At 40.9% G+C, this 24,594-nt stretch overlaps 1 protein-coding gene across 4 annotated transcripts in view; it reads right to left on the bottom strand.

Moving 5' to 3' along the window:
* The window catches only part of KIF27 (kinesin family member 27), a 93,925-nt gene that overhangs the window by 48,759 nt on the left and 20,572 nt on the right, over window positions 1-24,594 (bottom strand). For all 4 annotated transcript variants that reach the window (XM_044265807.1, XM_044265804.1, XM_044265805.1 and 1 more), the window contains 3 exons: window positions 22,764-23,722; window positions 16,860-17,003; window positions 5,557-5,763 (listed from right to left, as the gene is read on the bottom strand). In XM_044265807.1, the coding sequence (XP_044121742.1) occupies window positions 5,557-5,763; window positions 16,860-17,003; window positions 22,764-23,722 (1,310 nt within the window). The remainder of the gene's footprint in view (window positions 1-5,556; window positions 5,764-16,859; window positions 17,004-22,763; window positions 23,723-24,594) is intronic.

The raw sequence follows: 24,594 nt of genomic DNA, 5'->3' as shown, positions 1-24,594 counted from the left end.
TCTTGCGGGCTCATAAAGAGTTTTAAATGATTTTTTTTTAAGTCTTTACTTATTTATTTGACAGACAAGAGATCCCAAGACCATGACCCGACCTGAAGGCAAAGGCCTTAACCCACTGAGCCACCAGGTACCCCCATACAGGGTTTTATAACCTGGGCCCTTCCCACCTAAGTCCTGGGTCCTGCTTCCCCTGAATTGCTTCTGTATTCCATAGCTCCCCACTTGAGCACTTTCAACCATAACCCCAAATAGTACTGATCACTATGTAAGTACTCAAATACGCTGATTAATAACTTAGATAACTGAGGTGTCTACAACTAGAAGCCAATATTTTATTCTAATCATTTTTTTCCCTAGAATTATACAGCCACAAGGCTAGAGAGAACTTTAAAGCTTACTGAGAGTTCAACTATTCACCCCATATCTGACTCTCATCTATAACGTAACTTCTGCTGAAACACTGGTTGCAGGGGCCTTCACAAGCCCTGGGGCCTCGAAAATCATCTCTGGCAGTTTTCACGGATTAACCTTTCTTTACATTCCCATAGACTTCTCTGTAGTCCTACTTGTAGAGACAAAATATAACAATAACGATAAGCCTTCAAATTTTTAAAAAAATTTTATTTATTTATCTATTTGAGAGGAGAGAGAGCATGAGCAGGGAGAGGGAGAACAGACTCCCCGCTGAGCTTAGAGGCTGACACAGGGCTTGATCCCAGCTCCCTGAGATCATGACCTGAGCCAAAGGCAGATGCTTAACTGACTAAGCCACCCCAGCACCCAAAGCCTTAAAATATTTGAAAACAGGCATCATGTCCCCTCTGAATCAGAGTAAGTCCAGAGTTACTTCAGATGTTCACCAAGGTCCTTAAACAACCTGGTTCTCTGAAAATAATCTAATTTGACTTAAAATGTTGTACCCAGACCTGAACTTGATGTTTTACATCATCATACAGAAAGATAATCTCCCACTAGTGATGCATTCGATTTGGATTCATCAGATACGCTACAACATTGCTCAAGTCACTCACCACACACTGTACAAATTTTGTACAAAATTTCAATCAACAGTTCCACAAAGGTTTATGAGATATAATTTGTAACTTTGCTACTGTGACGCTGGTGTATCCTGCTGGAACGAGCTGCACAGCAAAGGAACCTGGTCTAAGCTAGGCAGACACATCTTCTCTGTGTTCTGCTGTGTTCATTCTTCATCCTGAGCAACTATGTATGCAACGAATTAAAAAGGAAAGCAAAACAAAAATGAAATATCGCAAGCCTTCCTGTGAGATAAAATCTTACTGTTAACATGTAGTGTGGGGTTATGCACAGGAACTTTGTGACACAAGAATGTAATTCATTCAGGAAAAAGCAAGATTTTACAGATATTTACACTTTTGTGAAGTTGGGAGATTACAGAAGATTTTTAAAATATATACGTCAACAATACTTTGATTGGGGTGCCTGGGTGGCTCAGTGGGTTAAGCGTCTGTCTTTGGCTCAGGTCATGATCCCAGGGTCCTGGGATCGAGTTCCACATCAGGTTCCTTCCTCTACAAGGAGCCTGCTTCTCCCTTTCCCTTTGTCCACCACTCCCCCTGCCTGTGCTTACTCTCTCTCTGTCAAATAAATACAATCTTTAAAAAAGAGTACTTTGGTTGGTTTTCTTAGCATACAATTATGTGAAGTACCAAAAGTGATATTAGGGACGCCTGAGTGGCTCAGTCGGTTAAGCCTCTGCCTTCAGCTCAGGTCATGATCCCAGGATCCTGGTATAGGGTCCCTCATTAGTCTCCCTGCTCAGTGGGGAGCCTGCTTCTCCCGCTACCCACCGCTCCTCCTGCTTGTGATCTCTTTCTCTGACAAATAAATAAAATCTTTTTTTAAAAAAAGTGTATTAGTTTACCCATTGCTTTTTTCTTTTTTCTTTTCAGCGAAACAGAATTCACTGTTTCGGAGGGCAATGAGTGCCCTCCATAGTACCCACCACCTGGCTCCCTCAACATCCCACACTTTTATTTCTGGTTTATATCATATTTTATCAAATCTGAAATGCTATCAGTTGTAAGACACACCATTATTTTTATTCTATCGAGAAAGAAAAAAAGCTGTCAAACCATGACATGCCATCAATTATAAAACATACCCTGCCATCAAAGATGATAAAATGTGAAAAAAATGTACGTATTACGATCAATGAAACAAGCCAGGTTTTCATCAGCATTTGTGATATTATATTATACTTAAGCACTGACTGGGACCACCTCTAATTTTTTCTTTCCAAAGTGCCCTGCATATGTATGATACTGGCTCTTGGCTTCAAGTGTATCATATTTATCATGTTAAGAAAGTAGAAACCTGTTGTACGTTTTTCTTTAAGCTTAAGTCAAGATTCAATAGATAAGTTTTTGGTACTACTGAGACAGAGGTGTTTTTTCTCTTTTTTCCTGTTAATTTGATAAATAATTTGGAAACTTTTTCTTTTATTTACCTGTAAACTATTTAGTTTACAGGTAAACAAAATAGGGGGGCGATTTCATTAGGAATTCTGCATAAGTAGACATATCCTATAATTCCATTTTCAGATTAGGAAATAATTGAAAACAAATGTGTAATGATAGGAAAAGGTACACAACTGTATGCCCCTAGGATAACTATTATTCAGCTACTAAAAATCATGATGTCATAAGAGAATACTTAATGACTGTCAAATGTTCATGATATGTTGAGAAAAGCCAGTAATGAAAGTACATCCATAAATATAACAAATAATACTTTCAAAATTAAATAAGAGTTTTTTGCTCTTTCCCTCCAGTATGTGTAAACAAGCATAGAAGAAATATTTCCTTTAAAAAAAAATACATTTCTGGGGCATCTGGGTGGCTCAGTAGGTTAAGCCTCTGCCCTCGGCTCAGATCATGCGCCATCTCAGGGTCCTGAGATTGAGCCCCACGTGGGGCTCTCTGCTCAGCGGGGAGCCGCTTCCCCCTCTCTCTTTCTGCCTGTCTCTCTCCCTACTCATGATCTTTGTCAAATAAATAAATAAAATCTTTTAAAAAAATACATTTCCAATGAAGAATAGAGCAAAAGAAATATTTCCTCATATGAGGTCTATTTGCACTTCAAGAAAATATCAGAGCTAATGACCTCTAAAAGAAATTAGCAGAGCTAGAAAATATTAGCTAGACTTCTACCAAGGAAGCAAAACTCCAGGGAGAAAATAAAGTGGCATTTCAGATGTCCTCTTCACTGTAATTCAGTTAGTTCTGGTAATCAGTATGAAACCCTCACCTCACTCTTAGAACAAAGGAACAGTAAGCAGGACAGGGCTGGCCATACAATGCGTCTTCCCATGCAAGCCTGCCCCTGCTGCAGCAACCAGCCCAAACAAGAGAGGTGGCCTGGATTCCTGGACACACGCCAGGAGAAAGAGAACCACCCCCATCCCCCAAGTTGCTGATCCTGTAACTTTTGTATCTTCTTCCTTTCCCCAACTTTTAGTGGCTAACAGGGCTCTTTCGGGGTAGAAAGAAAATTTTAGAAAAACAAAACAAAACTAAGGATTTTGCTCTTCTGAATGTGTATATATGAATGTCGTAAAAAAAGAAAAAGACTGAGAAAGCTTAAGTATGTATGACTTTTGTAATCAGGGGGAAGAACACCCAAATGTTATTTTTAAAAAACAAAAGAATAGAAGAAACGGAAAATTCTTTCCCATTACTTGCCAATAGTTAATTAATTACAGAAGATATATAATTTTTTTTAAAGATCTTATTTATTTGACAAAGATCAGAAGTAGGCAGAGCAGCAGGCAGAGAGAGAAGGGGAAGCAGGCTCCCCGCTGAGCAGAGAGCCCTATGTGGGGCTCGATCCCAGGACCCTGAGATCATGACCTGAGCCGAAGGCAGAGGGTTAACCCACTGAGCTACCCAGGTGCCCCAAAGATATATAATTTTAAAGTTGAATTAAGTTATCAAATTTGTATCCTGCAAAGAATGTGCCCTTTGTCATGTTCCACGAAAATTTATGATGTATTTAGCCATAAAGAACATGTCAATAACTCTACAAAGTAAAGCTAAGATTAATAATAACAGTGACTTCGGGCGCCTGGGTGGCTCAGTCGGTTAAGCGTCTGCCTTCGCCTCAGGTCATGATCGCAGGGTCCTAGGGTCAAGTCCCACATCAGGCTCCCTACTCTTTGGGAAGCCTGCTTCTCCCTCTCCCACTCCCTCTGCTGTGTTCCCTCTCTTGCTGTGTCTCTCTCTGTCAAATAAATAAATAAAATATTTTAAAAAATAATAATAGTGATTTAAATGTTAAAACCCAATCACCCAGAATAGGTGAGTATTCTCAGGTAAGAGGAGCATCTGTCTTGCTTGCTCTGAGGCCCGAGCCTGGGACACAAGAGATGCAACCCGAGTGCATGTGCCAGAGACGCACTGTGCCAGTTTCCAATTCACTATCTCATGTAAATCTTCTATGCCCTCCTTAACATCTCCCCCAGTCTGACAGAAAAGGACCCTGGGGCTCACACAGGTTTAGGCATATGTACTGCAGGCCTATGCACAGAGCTGCTCACACCCAGCCTGCCTGAGGGCACAGCCTCTGACACCTCTCCTACTACTCATCCCTTTAACTGTAACCCTCAGAGACCCAAACAAGTCATTTCCCTTCATAAAACTAATCAACAGAAACCAAAATTCATGAATCTGCTACTTAATCTTTTTCCATTAGAGAATTCTATCGCCCTAGAGATTTGTTTTCCTTTTTTCTTTTTTAAAATTTTATTTATTTATTTGTCAGAGAAAGAGAGCACAAGCAGTGGGAACAGCAGGCAGAGGGAGCGGCAGACTCTTCACTGAGCAGGGAGCCGGATGCAGGACTCGATCCCAGGACCCTGAGATCATGACCTGAATTGAAGGCAGGTGTTTAACCAACTGAGCCACCCAGGTGTCCTGAGATTCCTTGTTTTTCAAGAAAAATCTATGTGCATGTATTTACCACCCACGCAAATATTTATAAACAAAAATTAAAATGAAACTTCATACTAATCCTCAGAGACTTGATTATGTTAGCTTGGCAAGTCCGAATAACAGATAAATGTCATTTTGAAAATAACAAAACAGGCCAAATAAATCAAAATAAATACCCTCCAATCTTCCCACAACCTTGGTGTGGCTAAAGAAAGAAAAAAAATTCATGAAGCTATCAGACTAAAGCATGTCTGAAAATATGATGGCAAAGGATAGCTTTTTCTCCTCGGTGAATAAAGACATCATCATCAACTATTTCTTCCAAATATAACTATACATTCTCCTATTTATTAATTTATTATTTAAAAGATGCCTTGCCTCTCTGCCTACTTGTGATCTCTGTCTGTCAAATAAATAAATTAAAAAAAAAAGATGCCTGATGAAAAAAGAAAGAATATGCATAAAAGTCCATGAAATCAAACAGAAAAAAAACCCCTGCTGAGATCATGCAAATACACTGTGATATCATAAAGAATATTTTTTAAATCTCAAAATCAGAAAGAGATCAATGTCTCGACATTACCTTCCTGGAACCTGGTCTGGCTGGAATATAAATGTAATGTCCCAGACGAGAATCAAAGGGTACAGTGCATGGCCTCTTCGTGGCTGTCCTGGTGTCTGGTCCGTCTCCACAAGGTTCCGTAGCTGAAGAGGTCATTGACAGGTTAAGTTTTGATAGTTCTTCACTCAGTTGATCCACAAGAAGTTGTTGTTCTATTATTTTTTCATTCTTTGTAGAAAAGAGATGCACATTTTTAAAATAGAGAACCTCTGTATGTGTGTAATGGTTAAAAATAAAGTGTACATTGCCCCAAACCACAACTACCTTAACGGTACCCAAAACTCTCATTTCTCCACTGGTGAGTCTTCTGACGTGATGATCACCAGCATCCAGGGTCGTTCTGAAGGCTAAAAACTTTTGAAAAGGAAGCAACGACAGAGAGAGAGCCTGAAGAGATAAGTACTCAAAGAAAATGCCCCACACACTGTGACTGGTTGGTTTGTCATCCTGAAGCACTCTGATTTGTTGGTCTTTATAAACGGTTGGCCTTTCTGAGGGAAATCCAAGTGGTAACAAGAGAGAAGAAAGTTGCAAGTGGACAAAGAATTGCAAATGGCGGAAGTGGCAGCAAAGGAGATGAGCTGGGGACAGGTAGGGTGAACTTTTGAAAGCCTTCCCTCAGTACCAAAGAAAGCCCAAGCACAAAGAGATAAAAGATAGGTAACTGATAGTCCTGGGAGAAAAAAGAACTTGGAAATCAAAAGCTGAACAAATTGTGTATCAGGAACGTGTGTGTGTGTGTGTGCACGTGCGCATGCATGTGTGGCTTAGTTCTCTATGTGTCCTCTAAAGAAACTTTTTTTCGGGTATATCCAGCCCAGCAAGCTCTAACATCAATTTTTGTTTTATCAGCACAAAGTTATGTAAACAAGAAATTGCCATTCATCTTAATACTTCACATGTACTACAATGTTCAAATGGGGGGGGGATCTAAAAGTTTCACAGTGCTAATGCTAAGCTATAAAAAGTCGACCTTATAAAAAATTCACGCATTCAGATAATTAAAGTATATGCCAATGGCATATATTGGAGTGTTTGTATTTTCCGGGAAAGGGTAAAATACCAATTATATTAGACTTCATTCGATCAAGATCGTATGGTATACGCTCCAGGAAAACCACCAAAACCATAAAGAATACAAGTGTAAAGCCTGAGCTCATGAAGTAAAAACAGAAAAATTTAAAATGTACAATGAATCCAAAGGAAGATAAGAAAAGAGAAAAAAAGAACATAAAGCAGGATAAGTACAGGGACAATGATGGAATTACAACCAAAATATAAGAGTCATTAAATTCATAAGTGAGGTAACAAGATGGCGGGGTACTAGGAAGAGGTGTCTTTTCAGCTGGTACCCCAAAGTGAGCTGATTACCTACCAAAGAACTCCGATCACCCATGAAATCAGCCTGAGATCTAAATTATACACGTCTGGATCTCTACAGGGGCAGAAGACACCAGTGAGCAGGTAAAGCGGAATGGGAACGGCGGACTGATATCGGAAGATAAACCAAAGGGGGAGGGAGCCACCAGAGGCGACCGGTGGGAGAGTAATACCCCGATACGAGCGAGAGTGCCCTGCGTCTGGGGACCAGCATTAACTTGGAGACTGGTTGAAAGCACTCCAAAAGAGCAAAGGATTGCAGGGGGAAATTGTGGGAATCAGGGCGGCTAGGGACAGGGGCTTGAGTCCCCGGTCCCAGACGGCCTCCCCGGCGCGGAGGCAGAGAGAGTGCGGCGGAGAAACCGGCTCCTGGTCCCTAAGCCGCCAGCGCGCCCCAGAGCGCGTGGGTTCCGGCTCCTGTGAGGGGATGGGAGCTGCGCCGGTCTGCAGAACACGCGCTAGCCCTACCACAAAGATTGAGATGCGCGCGCACGTCCCGCCAGCTCTCCTGGGTTTCTAAGGCCCGGGGGCGCTTCTTGACCCCGAGGCCATTGTTTCAAAGTCTAAGCCGCGCCCGCGCACGAAACTCTTCCCCGGACAGAGGCGCGCAAAAGCCCAGCCTGCGGCTTCCGGACCAGCGCCCCGTTCTCAGTGCCCCAGACGCGCGCCCGACCCACAGCCGCCTCTGAAAAGAGGTGCGCGCAAGCCAGGCACTCCCAGCCCGGGCCGGCGGCAAAATCTCAGTGTGCGATCGCTGCTTGGAACCTCTCTGGCGGTCAGGAGCTCCCAGACAGCCTCCACTGCCTTGGCTTTGGGGACGAGCAAAAGATCCTGCGCCCCCAGGGTCTTTAACTTGGAACCTGCACTGCCAGCGTCCAAGGGGGAATTTATTCAGCCTCTGCACCCAGACTGAGGCTTCTCTCTGAGACGGAGATCAGGAAGTGTTCCAGGGTGCACCTTGACTGCACCAGAGTCGATACATCCAGCTACATCTGTTCAGTCTTCTCCCACCAAAGTGACTAGGAGGAGGAATGCCCAACAGAAGAAAAATACAGAGGATGGACCTTCTGCAACAGAGCTAACGGCTATCAACATAGACAATATGTCGGAAAGAGAATTCAGGCTAACAATTATCCAGGCAATAGCTAGGTTGGAGAAAGCCATGGATGACCAAACAGAATTGATTAGGGCTGAACTGAAAGCGACCAGACAGGATGTTCACAATGTTAGGGCGGAGCTTAAAGCTACCAGGGAGGAGGTCCACAATGCTCTCAATGAGTTCCAATCCAATCTAAACTCTCTCAAAGCTAGGGTAACCGAGACAGAAGATAGAATTAGTGATCTGGAAGACAAACAGATAGAGAGAAAGGATCAGGAGGAAGCCTGGAACAAACAGCTTAGATCCCACGAAAGCAGAATCAGGGAAATCAATGATGCCATGAAGCGTTCCAACGTCAGAATTATTGGAATTCCTGAAGGGGAGGAGAAAGAAAGAAGTCTAGAAGATATCGTGGAACAAGTCCTTCATGAAAATTTTCCGAATCTCGCGAATGAAACCAGCGTTCATGTACTAGAGGCTGAACGGTCTCCACCCAAGATTATACACTCCAAAAAAACATCACGACACCTGATAGTCAAATTGAGAAATTATAATTGTAGGTATAATCTCTTGAAAGCCGCCAGGGCAAAGAGGCTCCTTACTTACAGAGGGAAGCCCATCAGAATAACGTCAGACCTGTCCACAGAGACCTGGCAAGCCAGAAGAGGCTGGCAAGATATATTCAGGGCACTAAATGAGAAGAACATGCAGCCAAGAATACTTTATCCAGCAAGACTGACATTCAAAATGGATGGAGAGATAAAGAGTTTCCAAGACCGGCAAGGCTTAAAAGACTATGCAACCACCAAGCCGACACTGCAGGAAATATTAAGGGGGGTTCTATAAAAGAGGAAAAATCCCAAGAATAGCATTGAACAGAAATATAGAGACAGTCTACAGAAAGAAAGACTTCAAAGGTAACTCGATGTCAATAAAAACGTATCTATCAATAATCACTCTCAATGTGAATGGCCTAAATGCACCCATAAAACGGCACAGGGTTGCAGATTGGATAAAACGACAGGACCCATCCATATGCCGTCTACAAGAGACCCATTTTGAACCTAAAGATACACGCAGACTGAAAGTGAAGGGGTGGAGAAGCATCTTTCACGCCAATGGGACTCAAAAGAAGGCTGGGGTAGCGATTCTCATATCAGATAAATTAGACTTCAAACTAAAGACTGTAGTCAGAGATACAGAAGGACACTACATAATCCTTAAAGGGACTATCCACCAAGATGATCTAACAATTGTAAATATCTATGCTCCCAATATGGGAGCAGCCAATTACTTAAGAAAACTGTTAATCAAGATAAAGAGTCATATTGATATGAATACACTAATCGTAGGAGATCTTAACACGCCTCTTTCAGAATTAGACAGATCATCGAAGCAGAAAATCAATAAAGAAACAAGAGCATTGAATGACACATTGGACCAGATGGACCTCATAGATATATACAGAACATTCCACCCTAAAACAGCAGAATACTCATTCTTCTCAAGTGCACACGGAACCTTCTCCAGAATAGACCACATACTGGGTCACAAATCAGGACTCAACCGATACCAAAAGACTGAGATGATTCCCTGCATATTCTCAGATCACAATGCTTTGAAACTGGAGCTCAATCACAAGGAAAAGTTCCGAAGGAACTCAAACACCTGGAAGCTAAAGACCACCTTGCTTAAGAATGCTTGGATCAACCAGGAGATCAAAGAAGAACTGAAACAATTCATGGAAACCAATGAGAATGAAGACACTTCGGTCCAAAACCTATGGGATAGAGCAAAGGCGGTCCTAACGGGAAAATATATAGCCATCCAAGCCTTGCTCAAAAAAATTGAAAACTCCAGAACACACCAGCTGTCTCTACACCTTAAAGAACTGGAGGATCAACAACAAATCAAACCAACTCCACACATAAGAAGGGAAGTCATCAAGATTAGAGCTGAGATCAATGAGGGAGAAACCAGAGATACAGTAGAACGTATCAATGAAACTAGAAGCTGGTTTTTTGAAAGAATCAATAAGATCGATAAGCCACTGGCTACACTAATCCGAAAGAAAAGAGAGAAATCCCAAATTCATAAAATTATGAATGAAAAGGGAGAGATCACAACTAACGCCAAGGAAGTAGAAACAATCATCAGAAGTTATTACGAACAGTTATATGCCAATAAGCTTAGCAACCTAGATGAAATGGATGCATTCCTGGAAAAATATAAACTACCAAAATTGAACCAGGAAGAAATCGACAACCTGAATAGACCGATATCTAATAACGAGATTGAAGCAGTGATCAAAAACCTCCCAAAAAACAAGAGCCCAGGACCTGACGGATTCCCTGGGGAATTCTACCAAACCTTCCAAGAAGAAATAACACCTATTCTCCTGAAGCTGTTTCAAAAAATTGAAGCAGAAGGAAAACTTCCAGACTCTTTCTATGAAGCCAGCATTACCCTGATCCCCAAACCAGGCAAGGACCCTACCAAGAAGGAGAATTTCAGACCAATATCACTGATGAATATGGATGCTAAGATTCTCAACAAGATCCTAGCCAACAGGATCCAACAGCACATTAAAAAGATTATCCATCATGATCAGGTGGGATTCATCCCTGGGCTACAAGGATGGTTCAACATTCGCAAATCAATCAATGTGATACAACAAATTAATATGAGAAGAGAGAAGAACCACATGGTCCTCTCAATTGATGCAGAAAAAGCATTTGACAAAATCCAACATCCGTTCCTGATTAAAACGCTTCAAAGTATAGGGATAGAGGGAACATTCCTGAACCTCATCAAATCTATCTATGAAAGACCCACAGCAAATATCATCCTCAATGGGAAAAAGCTTGCAGCCTTCCCATTGAGATCAGGAACAAGACAAGGATGCCCACTTTCACCACTCTTGTTCAACATAGTATTAGAAGTCCTAGCAACATCAATCAGACAACAGAGAGAGATAAAAGGTATCCAAATTGGTAATGAAGAAGTCAAACTCTCTCTCTTCGCAGATGACATGATTCTTTATATGGAAAACCCAAAAGACTCCACCCCCAAACTACTAGAACTCATACAGCAATTCAGCAGCGTGGCAGGATACAAAGTCAATGTGCAGAAATCAGTGGCTTTCTTATACACTAACAATGAAAATATAGAAAGGGAAATTAGAGAATCGATTCCATTTACTATAGCACCAAGAACCATAAGATACCTGGGAATAAACCTAACTAAAGAGGTAAAGGATCTGTACTTGAGGAACTATAGAACACTCATGAAAGAAATTGAAGAAGACACAAAAAGATGGAAGACCATTCCATGCTCTTGGATCGGAAGAATAAACATTGTTAAAATGTCTATACTGCCTAGAGCAATCTATACTTTTAATGCCATTCCGATCAAAATTCCACCGGCATTCTTCAAAGAGCTGGAGCAAATAATCCTAAAATTTGTATGGAATCAGAAGAGACCCCGAATCGCTAAGGAAATGTTGAAAAACAAAAATAAAGCTGGCGGCATCACCTTACCTGATTTCAAGCTTTATTACAAAGCTGTGATCACCAAGACAGCATGGTACTGGCATAAAAACAGACACATAGACCAGTGGAACAGAGTAGAGAGCCCTGATATGGACCCTCAACTCTATGGTCAATTAATCTTTGACAAAACAGGAAAAAATATACAGTGGAAAAAAGACAGTCTCTTCAATAAATGGTGCTGGGAAAACTGGACAGCTATATGTAGAAGAATGAAACTCGACCATTCTCTTACACCGTACACAAAGATCAACTCAAAATGGATAAAAGACCTCAACATGAGACAGGAATCTATCAGAATCTTAGAGGAGAACATAGGCAGTAATCTCTTTGATATCAGCCACAGCAACTTCTTTCAAGATACGTCTCCAAAGGCAAAGGAAACAAAAGCGAAAATAAACTTCTGGGACTTCATCAAAATCAAAAGCTTCTGCACAGCAAAGGAAACAGTCAACAAAACAAAGAGGCAACCCACGGAATGGGAGAAGATATTTGCAAATGACAGTACAGACAAAAGGTTGATATCCAGGATCTATAATGAACTCCTCAAACTCAACCCACACGAAACAGACAAACACATCAAAAAATGGGCAGAAGATATGAACAGACACTTCTCCAATCAAGAAATACAAATGGCTATCAGACACATGAAAAAATGCTCATCATCATTAGCCCTCAGGGAGATTCAAATTAAAACCACATTGAGATATCACCTTACACCAGTTAGAATGGCCAAAATTAACAAAACAGGAAACAACATGTGTTGGAGAGGATGTGGAGAAAGGGGAACCCTCTTACACTGTTGATGGGAATGCAAGTTGGTGCAGCCTCTTTGGAGAACAGTGTGGAGATTCCTCAAGAAATTAAAAATAGAGCTTCCCTACGACCCTGCAAATGCACTCCTGGGTATTTACCCCAAAGATACAGATGTCGTGAAAAGAAGGGCCATCTCTACCCCAATGTTTATAGCAGCAATGGCCACAGTCGCCAAACTATGGAAAGAACCAAGATGCCCTTCAACGGATGAATGGATAAGGAAGATGTGGTCCATATACACTATGGAGTATTATGCCTCCATCAGAAAGGAGGAATACCCAACTTTTGTAGCAACATGGACGGGACTGGAAGAGATTATGCTGAGTGAAATAAGTCAAGCAGAGAGAGTCAATTATCATATGGTTTCACTTATTTGTGGAGCATAACCAATAGCATGGAGGACAAGGGGCGTTAGAGAGGAGTAGGGAATTTGGGTAAATTGGAAGGGGAGGTGAACCATGAGAGACTATGGACTCTGAAAAACAGTCTGAGGGGTTTGAAGTGGCGGGGGGGTGGGAGGTTGGGGTACCAGGTGGTGGGTATTATAGAGGGCATGGCTTGCATGGAGCACTGGGTGTGGTGAAAAAATAATGAATACTGTTTTTCTAAAAATAAATAAATTGGTAAAAAAATTCATAAGTGAACTAAGTAATCCAATTAAAATATTATAATTCATCAGAGAGAATTATAAAATTACATAACTTGATGCTTACTAAGAAACAGCACTAAAATAGACACACAAAGATGAAAAATAAGATGGAGAAAGACACATTATGTAATATTAATCAAAAGAAAGCTAGTAGGGCTGTATGAATACCCAAGTAGATTTTAGGGTAAAAACTATTGGAAAAGGTAAAAAATATTAAAAAGGGGGACTGGGTAGCTCTGTGGGTTAAAGCCTCTGCCTTCGGCTCAGATCGTGATCCAAGGGTCCTGGGATGGAGCCCTGCATGGAGCAGGGAGCCTGCTTCCCCCCCTCTCTCTGTCTGCCTCTCTGCCTACTTGTGATCTCTCTCTCTGTCAAATAAATAAATAAATAAAATCTTTAAAAAAAATATTAAAAAGTTGAATTCACCAGGATGATGTAACAATCATGCATTTCTATGTACTTAATAACACATCTTCAATACATAGAATGCAAAAACTGTCAGAACTATAACAAAAATACCCCAAGAATTAGTAAAAATATAGATGTGAAGGGGCACCTGGGTGGCTCAGTCGGTTAAGCATCCAACTCTTGATTTTTGAGTCAGGTCACGATCTCAAGGTCATGAGAGCCAGCCCTGCATGAGGCTCTGCACTCAGTGCGGAGTCTGACTAAAATCCTCTCTCTCCATTATGAGGCAAAAAAAAAAAAAAAAGATTCTCTCTCTGCTCCCTCAGCCCCCTGCCCCCACTCATGCATGCACTCTCTCTCAAATAAATAAATAAAATTTAAAAAAACAAAAAAGGAGAAAATGTCCATCACCAAAAAAGTCCATCAATAGTAGAATAGAGTCAAGCAGAGTCAATTATCATATGGTTTCACTTACTTGTAGAGCACAAGGAATAACACAGAGGACATGGGGAGATGGAGAGAAGTGAGTTGGGGGAAATCCTAGGGAAGATTGTGAGAGACTGTGGACTCTGAGAAACAAATGAGAGTTTTGGAGAGGAGGGCGTGGGGGATGGGTGAGATTGGTGGTGGATATTAAGGAGGGTACGTATTGCATGGAGCACTGGGCGTGGTGCATAAACAATGAATCTTGAACACTGAAAAAATAAAATAAAATTTTAAAAAAATAGTAGAATAGAAATATAAATTGCAATATATTCATACAATGAAATCCTGTATAGCTATAAACTATATGTAACAAGCTATAGTTACATTGTGGATGAATCAGAACAAAAAGATATTCAATAAAAGCAACTAGATACTAAAGAATATACATACTGAATGATTAAATTTATAAAAATTCCAAAATGTAAACTGTAGTGTTCAGGGATACATAGTAAAACCACAAAGCAAAGCAAAGAAAGCATTACTCTGAAGTAAGGAAAGTGACTCTCTCTGAGCAGGATGAACTAAGGACTTCTGAGGGGCTGACAGTTTACTATGTTTTAGTTTTTTTTTTTAATTTATGTTTTTAAGCTTTTATTTAAATTCTGGTTAGTTAACATACAGGGTAATATTAGTTTCAGGTGTACAACAGAGTGACTCAACACCTGCATACAATAGCCGGAGCTCATCACAACAGGTGCATACCTTAATCCCCATCACCTGTTTCCTCCGTTCCCCCCCACCTCCTCGCTGGTAACCATTAGTTTCCTCTCTATAATTAACAGTCTGTTTCTTGGTTTGCCTCTCTCACTCTTTTTTCCCCTATGCTTATTTGTTTTGTTTCCTAAATAGGAGGCTAAGACAGAAAAGTTGAAAGATTTAACCAAAGGTAAAGAGCAAATCACTGATGGGAGTAGGAAGGGATGATCTAATAAATTTTAAAGTTTGTGTCTACCTTCCAGCTCTTATCACCATCACATTGCCTGTTACCTTGGCAAACAAGAGAATGGAAAGACACAGAGAAAATGCGACCATCATACAATGTGCAAATTAAGTTCCTGGATATCATCTTCCTATTTGTGAAGGATAAATCAGGGTAACAATAAAAATGTTTTCCCCTTACACCGATTTAGGGGGAAAACTCATAACACTTTTAGTTGCCTGAAACTGCACTGAAACCTATTTTTGTAAACACTCCTAATTATCATTTAAAATGCTCCTGTTACAGAGTAGAGAGCCCAGATATGGACCTTCAACTCTATGGTCAAATAATCTTCGACAAAGCAGGAAAAAATATACAGTGGAAAAAAGACAGTCTCTTCAATAAATGGTGCTGGGAAAATTGGACAGCTATATGTAGAAGAATGAAACTCGACCATTCTCTTACACCATACTCAAAGATAAACTCGAAATGGATAAAAGACCTCAATGTAAGACAGGAATCCATCAGAATCTTAGAGGAGGACATTGGCAGTAACCTCTTCGATATCAGCCACAGCAACTTCTTTCAAGATATGCCTCCAAAGGCAAAGGAAACAAAAGTGAAAATGAACTTTTGGGACTTCATCAAATCAAAAGCTTCTGCACAGCAAAGGAAATAGTCAACAAACAAAGAGGCAACCCACGGAATGGGAGAAGATATTTGCAAACTTCAGTACAGACAAAAGGTTCATATCCAGGATCTATAAAGAACTTCTAAAACTCAACCCACACAAAACAGATAATCATATAAAAAAAATGGGCAGAAGATATGAACAGACACTTCTCCAGTGAAGACATACAAATGGTTATCAGACACATGAAAAAATGTTCATTAGCCATCAGGGAGATTCAAATTAAAACCACATTGAGATACCACACCTTACACCAGTGAGAATGGCCAAAATTAGCAAGACAGGAAACAACATGCATTGGAGAGGATATGGAGAAAGGGGAACCCTCTTACACTGCTGGTGGGAATGCAAGTTGGTGCAGCCACTTTGGAGAACAGTGTGGAGATTCCTTAAGAAATTAAAAACAGAGCTTCCCTATGACCCTGCAATTGCACTCCTGGGTATTTACCCCAAAGATACAGATATAGTAAAAAGAAGGGCCATCTGTACCCCAATGTTTATAGCAGCAATGGCCACGGTCACCAAACTGTGGAAAGAACCAAGATGTCCTTCAACGGACAAACCGATAAGGAAGATGTGGTCCATATACACTATGGAGTATTATGCCTCCATCAGAAAGGAGGAATACCCAACTTTTGTAGCAACATGGATGGGACTGGAAGAGATTATGCTGAGTGAAATAAGTCAAGCAGAGAGAGTCAATTATCATATGGTTTCACTTATTTGTGGAGCATAACAAATAACATGGAGGACGTAGGGAAATGGAGAGGAGAAGGGAGTTGAGGGAAATTGGAAGGGGAGTTGAACCATGAGAGACTATGGACTCTGAAAAACAATCTGAGGGTTTTGAAGGGGCGGGGTGGAAGGTTGGAGGATCCAGGAGGTGGGTATGAAGGAGGGCACGTATTGCATGGAGCACTGGGTGTGGTGCAAAAACAATGAATTCTGTTATGCTGAAAAGAAATTTTAAAAAAAGAAAATACCATTTAATAGATTATTTATTTTATTTTTCTGTGTTCTTAGCATCATCTTTGAATATTGTATCTCATATATAGTGGCTACAAAAAATGTTTTGTGTCGCATTATTCACTTAAAAATAAATAAAGGTTTTATCAAAATAAACAAAAACAAAAACAAAAAACAATGAATTGTTACACTGAAAATAAATAAATTTTTTTTAAAAAATTAATAAATAAATAAAATGCTCCTGTTTAGTGAAGTACTAGTTCAACTAAATCTATTGCTCTAGATAGGTTAAGAAACTCTACCTGTAATCTATTCACTTTCTGTGCTTCTTTCAAAGATACCACGTGGCCTTTGTTTTCCTGGACCATCATTTGCACTTGGTTCTTTAGTTCCTTCACCTCCAGTTCTCTCTGATGAAACACAACTTCATCGGCAGCCAGCGCACACTGGGAGGAGGGAAAGAGAGCACAAGAGATTCACAATGGCAAACATTGAGGAGCCCAGAAATTACCACAGAAACTGGGGATATGGGGGCCTGGGTGGCTCAGTGGGTTAAGGCCTCTGCCTTCTGCTTGAGTCATGATCCTGAGGTCCTGGGATTGAGCCCCGCATCGGGCTCTCTGCTCAGCAGGGAGCCTGCTTCCACCTCTCTCTCTGCCTGCTTGTGATCTGTGTCTGTCAAATAAATAAATAAATAATCTTAAAAAAACAACAACAACTGGGGATTTATTAACAATTTGACATTTCTTGAAATTTTTCTTATCCTATTCAATTTCAACATTTTTCTCTCCTTGTTAGGAGAAAGAAACAGTGTCGAGGATCTAGCATGACTATAACCTAAGAATTAATTACTGTAATGATAGAAAATTTTTCCTGGTTTTAGCTCCTGATTTTTAAAACCAAAAAGTTACTCAGTTTCTAGGGTGCACTCAGTTAAGATTTTTACAAGTTTGCTAGAAGTGCCATGAGATTTTCAATGTGGGCTTTTAAAATTCAAAGAGGTCACATTTTCCAAATTGACATATAGAGTTAAGAATGCATTTGAATTTTTAAATAAAGAATATCTGCTATGGGGTGCTTGGGTGGCTTGGTGGGTTAAAGCCTCTGCCTTCGGCTCGGGTCGTGATCCCAGGGTCCTGGGATCGAGCCCCGCGCATCGGGCTCTCTGCTCGGCGGGGAGCCTGCTTCCCACTCTCTCTGTCTCTGCCTGCCTCTCTGCCTACTTGTGATCTCTGTCTGTCAAATTTCAAAAAAAAAAAAAAAAGAGTATCTGCTAATTTTCTTAAAGATTTATTTATTTATTTATTTGACAGACAGAGATCACAAGTAGGCAGAGAGGCAGGCAGAGAGAGAGAGAGAGAAGAGGAAGCAGGCTCCCTGCTGAGCAGAAAGCCCAATGTGGGGCTCGATTCCAGGACCCTGGGATCATGACTCCAGCTGAAGGCAGAGGCTTTAACCCACTAAGCAACCCAGGCACCCCATATCTGCTAATTTTATGCACTTTCACTATGAAGAGATATTTTGAAGAGGTCTAAAAATATGGTTAAACAAAGAGTTTTCTTAATTTCTAGTGAATTGTGCCTGTTTTCAAATAAACCTGGGATATGCAAATAATACTTTAAAACAACTTTTAAATTAAATAAACAGAAAGAAACATAACATTTGTCAAGAATCTATTTTATGCTAGATAATGACTTGACATTTTAAAAATATCTCACTGAATAGACAGGGTTCCTTTTTCATGAAGAAATTAAGAGATTAAGGCCTCTCCCCAAGATGACACAGTAGATAAACTAAACTCCTGATCTTCTAGTCCAGGGCCTATCTGGATCCAAAGCCCATGCCCTTTCTTCTAAGCTATAGGAAAAGACAAGAACAAGTAGCTGATTTGCAAAAATGAGTATTCACTTTACATGAGATTTCATCACAGAAACAAGCTATGTATGTGACTTCTCAAGCAATGGCATCAGGGTAGATGGGCCCCGGCACTGAGAACCCACAGCCTGAGGCCTGCCTTGATTTTGACACAGCCTCGTGCTCTTAGGGTAAAGGCCCTTCTTTGCTCTGCTTAGGATCCTCAAATGACCAAACAAGGAAAGGACACATGACCCTGTTAGTCCTTATTACTCCACATGTGTATAGGACCTATGTGACTTCTTTCATAAAATAAGCTATAACTGGGATGCCTGGGTGGCTCAGTGGGTTATGCCTCTGCCTTCAGCTCAGGTCATGATCTCAGGGTCCTGGGATTGAGTCCTGCATTGGGCTCTCTGCTCAGCAGGGAGCCTGCTTCCCCCTCTCTCTCTGCCTGCCTCTCTGCCACCTTGTGATCTCTGTGTCAAATAAATAAATAAATAAATAAAATCTTTAAAACAATAAAAATAAAAAAAATAAAATTGGGAAATACTGAACATTCTGTCTCTCACTTGAAGATTAATAGCATCCACTAGCACTTTCAAAGTCCTGAGAAGTCTTGGGTTCTCTCTAATCTAGCTAGCATTCCCGAAAATCATTTGCTCCTGATCCCCTTTTTCACCAAGACTGTTAATATCTTTGGAAAGTCCTAATCTTGAACGCATCATCTCGAGCAAGTGTAATTCAGGGTTTCTAACAGATGGAGAGAAAAAGTTAGTATCCACCCCATCCTCAACCAAGGGGTTTTATGGGTTTCCACTTTCAGGCACCTTAGTAGCAGGAAGGAAAAACACTTTCTACTGCTAACTCCTACAGTGCCCCAAAGTTCAAGCTTCCCATCAACCATACTTCCCATTCTGCTAGTGTCTTATACCAAGTAGGAAGGGCCAAGCCTACCCTATCTACAAGGAAGGTAGGGCAGAGTCACTACTTTAAAAAAAAAAATCCATAATTTTAGAGGTATTACTTTAAATGCTTATATTTAAATATCAGAAGCTCTGAGATAGAACCAGCAGTCCTCATAGGGTATTCAGCAAAGACCATTTTGGCATGTCCTTTAGGTGCTTTCAGGGCATCCAAGAGATCAAAACTATTCTCCTAATAATATTAAGGCAATATTTTCCCTTTACCATGCTGACATTTGCACTGATGGTACGTAAGGGTGGGTAAAACTGCTGACTCCTAGCGTGAATAGGGGACATATCACCAGACAGTAACCAGGAGTCACTGTCTTCCTCACTGCCACGCACTCACAATACAAACAAATGCCAGCCTCACTTAAGAATATCTTGATGGGATCACCCAGGTGGCTCAGTGGGTTAAAGCCTCTGCCTTCGGCTCAGGTCATGATCCCAGGGTCCTGGGATCGAGCCCTACATCGGGCTCTCTGCTCAGCAGGGAGCCTGCTTCCTCCTCTCTCTCTGCCTGCTTCTCTGCCTACTTGTGATATCTGTCAAATAAATAAATAAAATCTATTAAAAAAATAAAAAGGAAAACCATCATTTGGGACACCTGGGTGGCTGAGTCATTAAGTGTCTGCCTTTGGCTCAAGTCCTTTGGCTCAAGTCATGATCCCAGGGTCCTGGGTTTGAGCCCCGCATCAGGCTCCCTGCTTAGCGGGAAGCCTGCTTCTCCCTCTCCCACTTGCCCTGCTTGTGTTCCCTCTCTCACTGTGTGTCTCTCTGTCAAATAAATAAATAAATAATCTTTTTTAAAAAAGAAAGAAAACCATCATTTCAAGGGAAATAACAATATTTGCTGCAAATGATAAAATTCAAGTTTCATGCAAAAATTAGAATTTTGGAATACATTTCCGCTGCAAGTCTGACGAGTTCCAATACTTAAAGACCCTGCTGGTAAGATCAGTAGGTAAGATTAGTGAATGTAATTACTTGATACTGTCTAATGATAGGCATCAACATTTGGAAGATCTGCATAATTTAGTAAACAAATATTTTCTACATGACCAATAAGTGACAATTTAGAATCATGTGATAAAAGATCCAAAGTACAAGATACAGTGAATTTTAAGGTATAAATATTAATGTAACAAAGACAGTTTCAAATTCCACAAGTCCAGTAACCATTAGGAAATATCTACTGGTTGAGTTTTGGTGTAATAGCAAAGACAAAATATCCATAAATTATCTGAAAAAGCCATTAAAAGAGTCCTCGCTTCCAACTACAAATCTATATGAAGCTGGTTTTTCTTCATGTACTTCAACTAAAACAACATATTGCAGTGAACCGAAAGCTGAAGCAGATATGAAAATCTGCCTGCCTTCTATTAAGCCAGACATGTAAAATGTGAAACAATTCCACCCTTACTAACTTCTTTTGTTTTGGAAAATAGTTATCCTTCATGAAAAAAGGTTATTTATTTAACATGTAATCAGGCTATTATTGTTAGTTTTGAGCGAGTTAATTGTTTACATTTTTGTGTTTTAATTCTAATGTGGTAAATACTAATAGATACAGTCCCCATAAACAAAAGCTCTTTAGGGGCGCCTGGGTGGCTCAGTGGGTTAAGCCGTTGCCTTTGGCTCAGGTCATGATCTCAGGGTCCTGGGATCGAGTCCCGTATCGGGCTCTCTGCTCAGCAGGGAGCCTGCTTCCCTCTCTCTCTCTCTGCCTGCCTCTCCATCTACTTGTGATTTCTCTCTGTCAAATAAATAAATAAAATCTTTAAAAAAAAAAAAAACACACAAAAGCTCTTTAGAGGACCTCATTTTACTTTATTTTATTTTTTTTAAAGATTTTATTTATTTATTTGACAGCAAGAGATCACAAGTAGGCAGAGGGGTGGGGGGAAGCAGGCTACCCGCAGAGCAGAGAGCCCTATGCGGAACTCGATCCCAGGACCCTGGGATCATGACCTGAGCCAAAAGCAGAGGCTTTAGCCCACTGAGCCACCCAGGCGCCCCTAGAGGACCTCATTTTAAAATTGTAAAGAAATCTTGTAAACAGGGCACCTGGGTGGCTCAGATGCCTGTTTTCAGCTCAGGTCATGATCCCAGACCCTGGGATCGAGTTCCGCATCGGGCTTCCCGCTCAACGGGAGCCTGCTTCTCCCTCTCCTGCTCCCCATGTTTGTGCTTTCTTTCTCTTTCTCTGTCAAATAAATAAATAAAATCTTTAAAAAGAAAAAAAAAAGAAATCTTGTGAACAAAAAGTTCAAGAGCTGCTATAAAAGAGGTTTCTTTCTAATACATACAAAAAGGTCTTGAGGAAAGATTTCTAACTAGAAAACTATGTTTTTAACTATACATATTCCCATTTTCTTTTCTTTTTTTTTTAAATTTATTTATTTTACAGACAGAGATCACAAGTAGGCAGAGAGAGAGAGAGGAAGGGAAGCAGGCTCCCCGCTGAGCAGAGAGCCCCATGCGGGACTCGATCCCAGGACCCCGAGACCATGACCTGAGCCGAAGGCAGCAGCTTAACCCACTGAGCCACCCAGGTGCCCCCATTTTCCTATTTTCAAAAACTGGCAGAATATCCATTTGTGTACCAGACCCCCATGTAAGGAGGACTGGATGTATCTTGTTTCCCATGATTTCCCCAGTGACTTAAAATCTTCCCATACTGTGTATGAATGGAAGGTGAGAAGCGCAACTCTGAACTCAACGTACGTTTATATAATATGAATACGTATACCTACATCCCTTAAATACTGTCAAATAAGATGATTTATTTGCTTGTTCAAAAAACCCAGCCTTCCACACTCAAGGAATGAAGTATTTTTTTTCCTTCTAGAACCACTGACCCAAAGAGGAATAAAGACTCACTAACGTACAACTTCACTTTGTTTTCTGAAATTGTGTTTCTCTTCATCCTCTAAATCAATGAGCAGGTCCGCAAGATTCTGCTTCATAAATATACCAAGTGAAGGTATTAAAAGAGAAATGAGAAGGAGCTGAGAAGGTGTGAATTAAGAGGACAAAGCGGTAGGAAAAGGGAAGTAACCGAACAAAGACAAATGAGATTTCACACATAATCCTTTCGAAAAACTTCTGAGGTTCCAAAATAACCCTTGCCCCAGTAAAAGGAGTCGTCCAACAAGCCACCAACAAAAGGCATCCACGGGGACGCCTGGGTGGCTCAGTGGGTTAAAGCCTCTGCCTTCAGCTCAGGTCATGATCCCAGGGTCCTGGGATCGAGCCCCATATCGCTCAGCAGGGAGCCTGCTTCCTCCTCTCTCTCTCTGCCTGCCTCTGAGCCTACTTGTGATCTCTTTCCATCAAATGAATAAATAAAAAAAATTAAAATTAAAAAAAAAGGCATCCACGTACCTGGCATTTCTTCAGCTCTCGCTTCAGCTGGAGGACCGAAACGTGCTGAGGCCCTTCTCCCAGGTTGCCGAGGCCGTGGCTCCCTCTGAAGGAGGTGAACACCGCCTTCTTGACCTCCTGAGTCATGTTCAGCCACTCCTGCAGTTTGTGCAGCTGCTTTGGGTTCAGTCGGACGGCCTCCTTTAGGTCCACCAGGAAGGTAACGGCCTCCTCCACGCAGTTCTGGTAACTCAGACATTCGCCTTGCAGCTGGGCCACTTGCTCCTCCAGAGAATGGATCCTGTTTCTCTCGGGAGTCTCCTCTGGATGGATCTGGCTGGTTTGGCTGATGCTAGCCTGTTGGCTTTGCAAAGCTTCTCGAAGCAACTTGATTTCAAACTCCATTTCGTCCATTCGGTCTGACTCGGGGCTGAAGTTTAAGGTGGGCTTGTTTCTAATGTTGCGGGCTCGGTTGGCATATTTGAGGGAATTTAAGGACTCATCAAAATCTGAGGAGGATGGGCTGACACAAGTGATCATGACAGTCTTGGCGCTGCCTCCCAGGGAATCTTTCAGAAGCCGGGTAATCTTCGCGTCCCTATATGGAATATGTGAACTCTTCCTGCGGGGGTCCCCCAGAGCGCTGATGACGTTGCCTAAAGCCAGCAACCCGCTGTTGATCTGAATGGATTCTTTGAACCGTTCGCCAGTATTCCCTGTTTTGGTTACTCTTTCGGAGCCAGCCAAGTCCACAAAGTGGAACTTTGAGACAATTTGCCGATGGGAGTACCACGATCCGTCTTCACCTGCCTCTATGTTTTTCTCCACTTGACAGATGCTGATTGTAAAAATCGCATGTGATCTACTGGAGTGCTCGTTCATTTGCGTGGTCCCCGTATGCCTGGCTGCATTCCCCATCTCCAGGAGACTCATCACCTCCTCTGCGCTCTCCACCTGGCATTCTTTGGCCCCAACAATCACTTAAAACAGCAACAGCAAGTTTTTAAGCCAAATTTTAATCAAAACCCAATTATAACAGTTAATATTGGCTGAACTGCCCAGGCTAAGAAAAGCTCTTAAAAATGAAAAATCAATAGCACTTCAAACAATAGTGACATCAGCAACTTCATTAAGTAATTTTGGATAATCTCCCAAAGGAATGATTTTAATAGCACTCACTTTGATGTTTACATTCTAAAAGAAGTAATATATACATATATTTTAAACAATCTGGTTTCTTAGGAGTCACACTCAATTCTTTAAGATGGCTGACTAAAGAAAAACTCTTTATTCCAGTATTTTGACTTGAAGAGTCTAACAGATTTATTAAAAAAAAAAAAGATTAAACAGAAAACTCAAAAGAATTAATCAGTAGTAGATTAATGAAGAGAAATTCATGTCTTTTGAGTTTTGTTAATATTCAAGTCATCCTTAGGCTTATGGTTTTTGGTATTGTGTGGTCGTGACCAATGATAAATGACAACTTCAGTGTAAATAAAATTGGTTATTCATCTTAAAAATAGGTATGCCCTATGTAATAGCAGAGTACAATGTAAACAAATGTGATGGCAATTTAAAAAAAAAAAGTTTCTATTTCAAGAACAGTGAAATAAGAGCTGCAAATAAGCCAAAGCTTACGGACCACATTATTTGTTTATATTCAAACATTTCAAAAAGCAGCAGGCAGATTTGGGATTTGAATCAGAGCAGTAAAGCTCCTGATTCTGTGCTTGAATTACAGTGTCCCTTTTCCTCTTTATACAGATCCTGTCATGTCACTGTCTTCTTGAAAAATGATCATTTTTCAAGAGCCTGAGTGGCTCAGTGGGTTAAGCCTCTGCCTTCGGCTCAG

This window comes from Neovison vison, chromosome 9, assembly GCF_020171115.1.
Source record: "Neovison vison isolate M4711 chromosome 9, ASM_NN_V1, whole genome shotgun sequence".
NCBI lineage: Eukaryota > Metazoa > Chordata > Mammalia > Carnivora > Mustelidae > Neogale > Neogale vison.
Note: the sequence above shows the minus strand (reverse complement) of the source record. Positions and strands in the feature narration are given on the sequence as shown.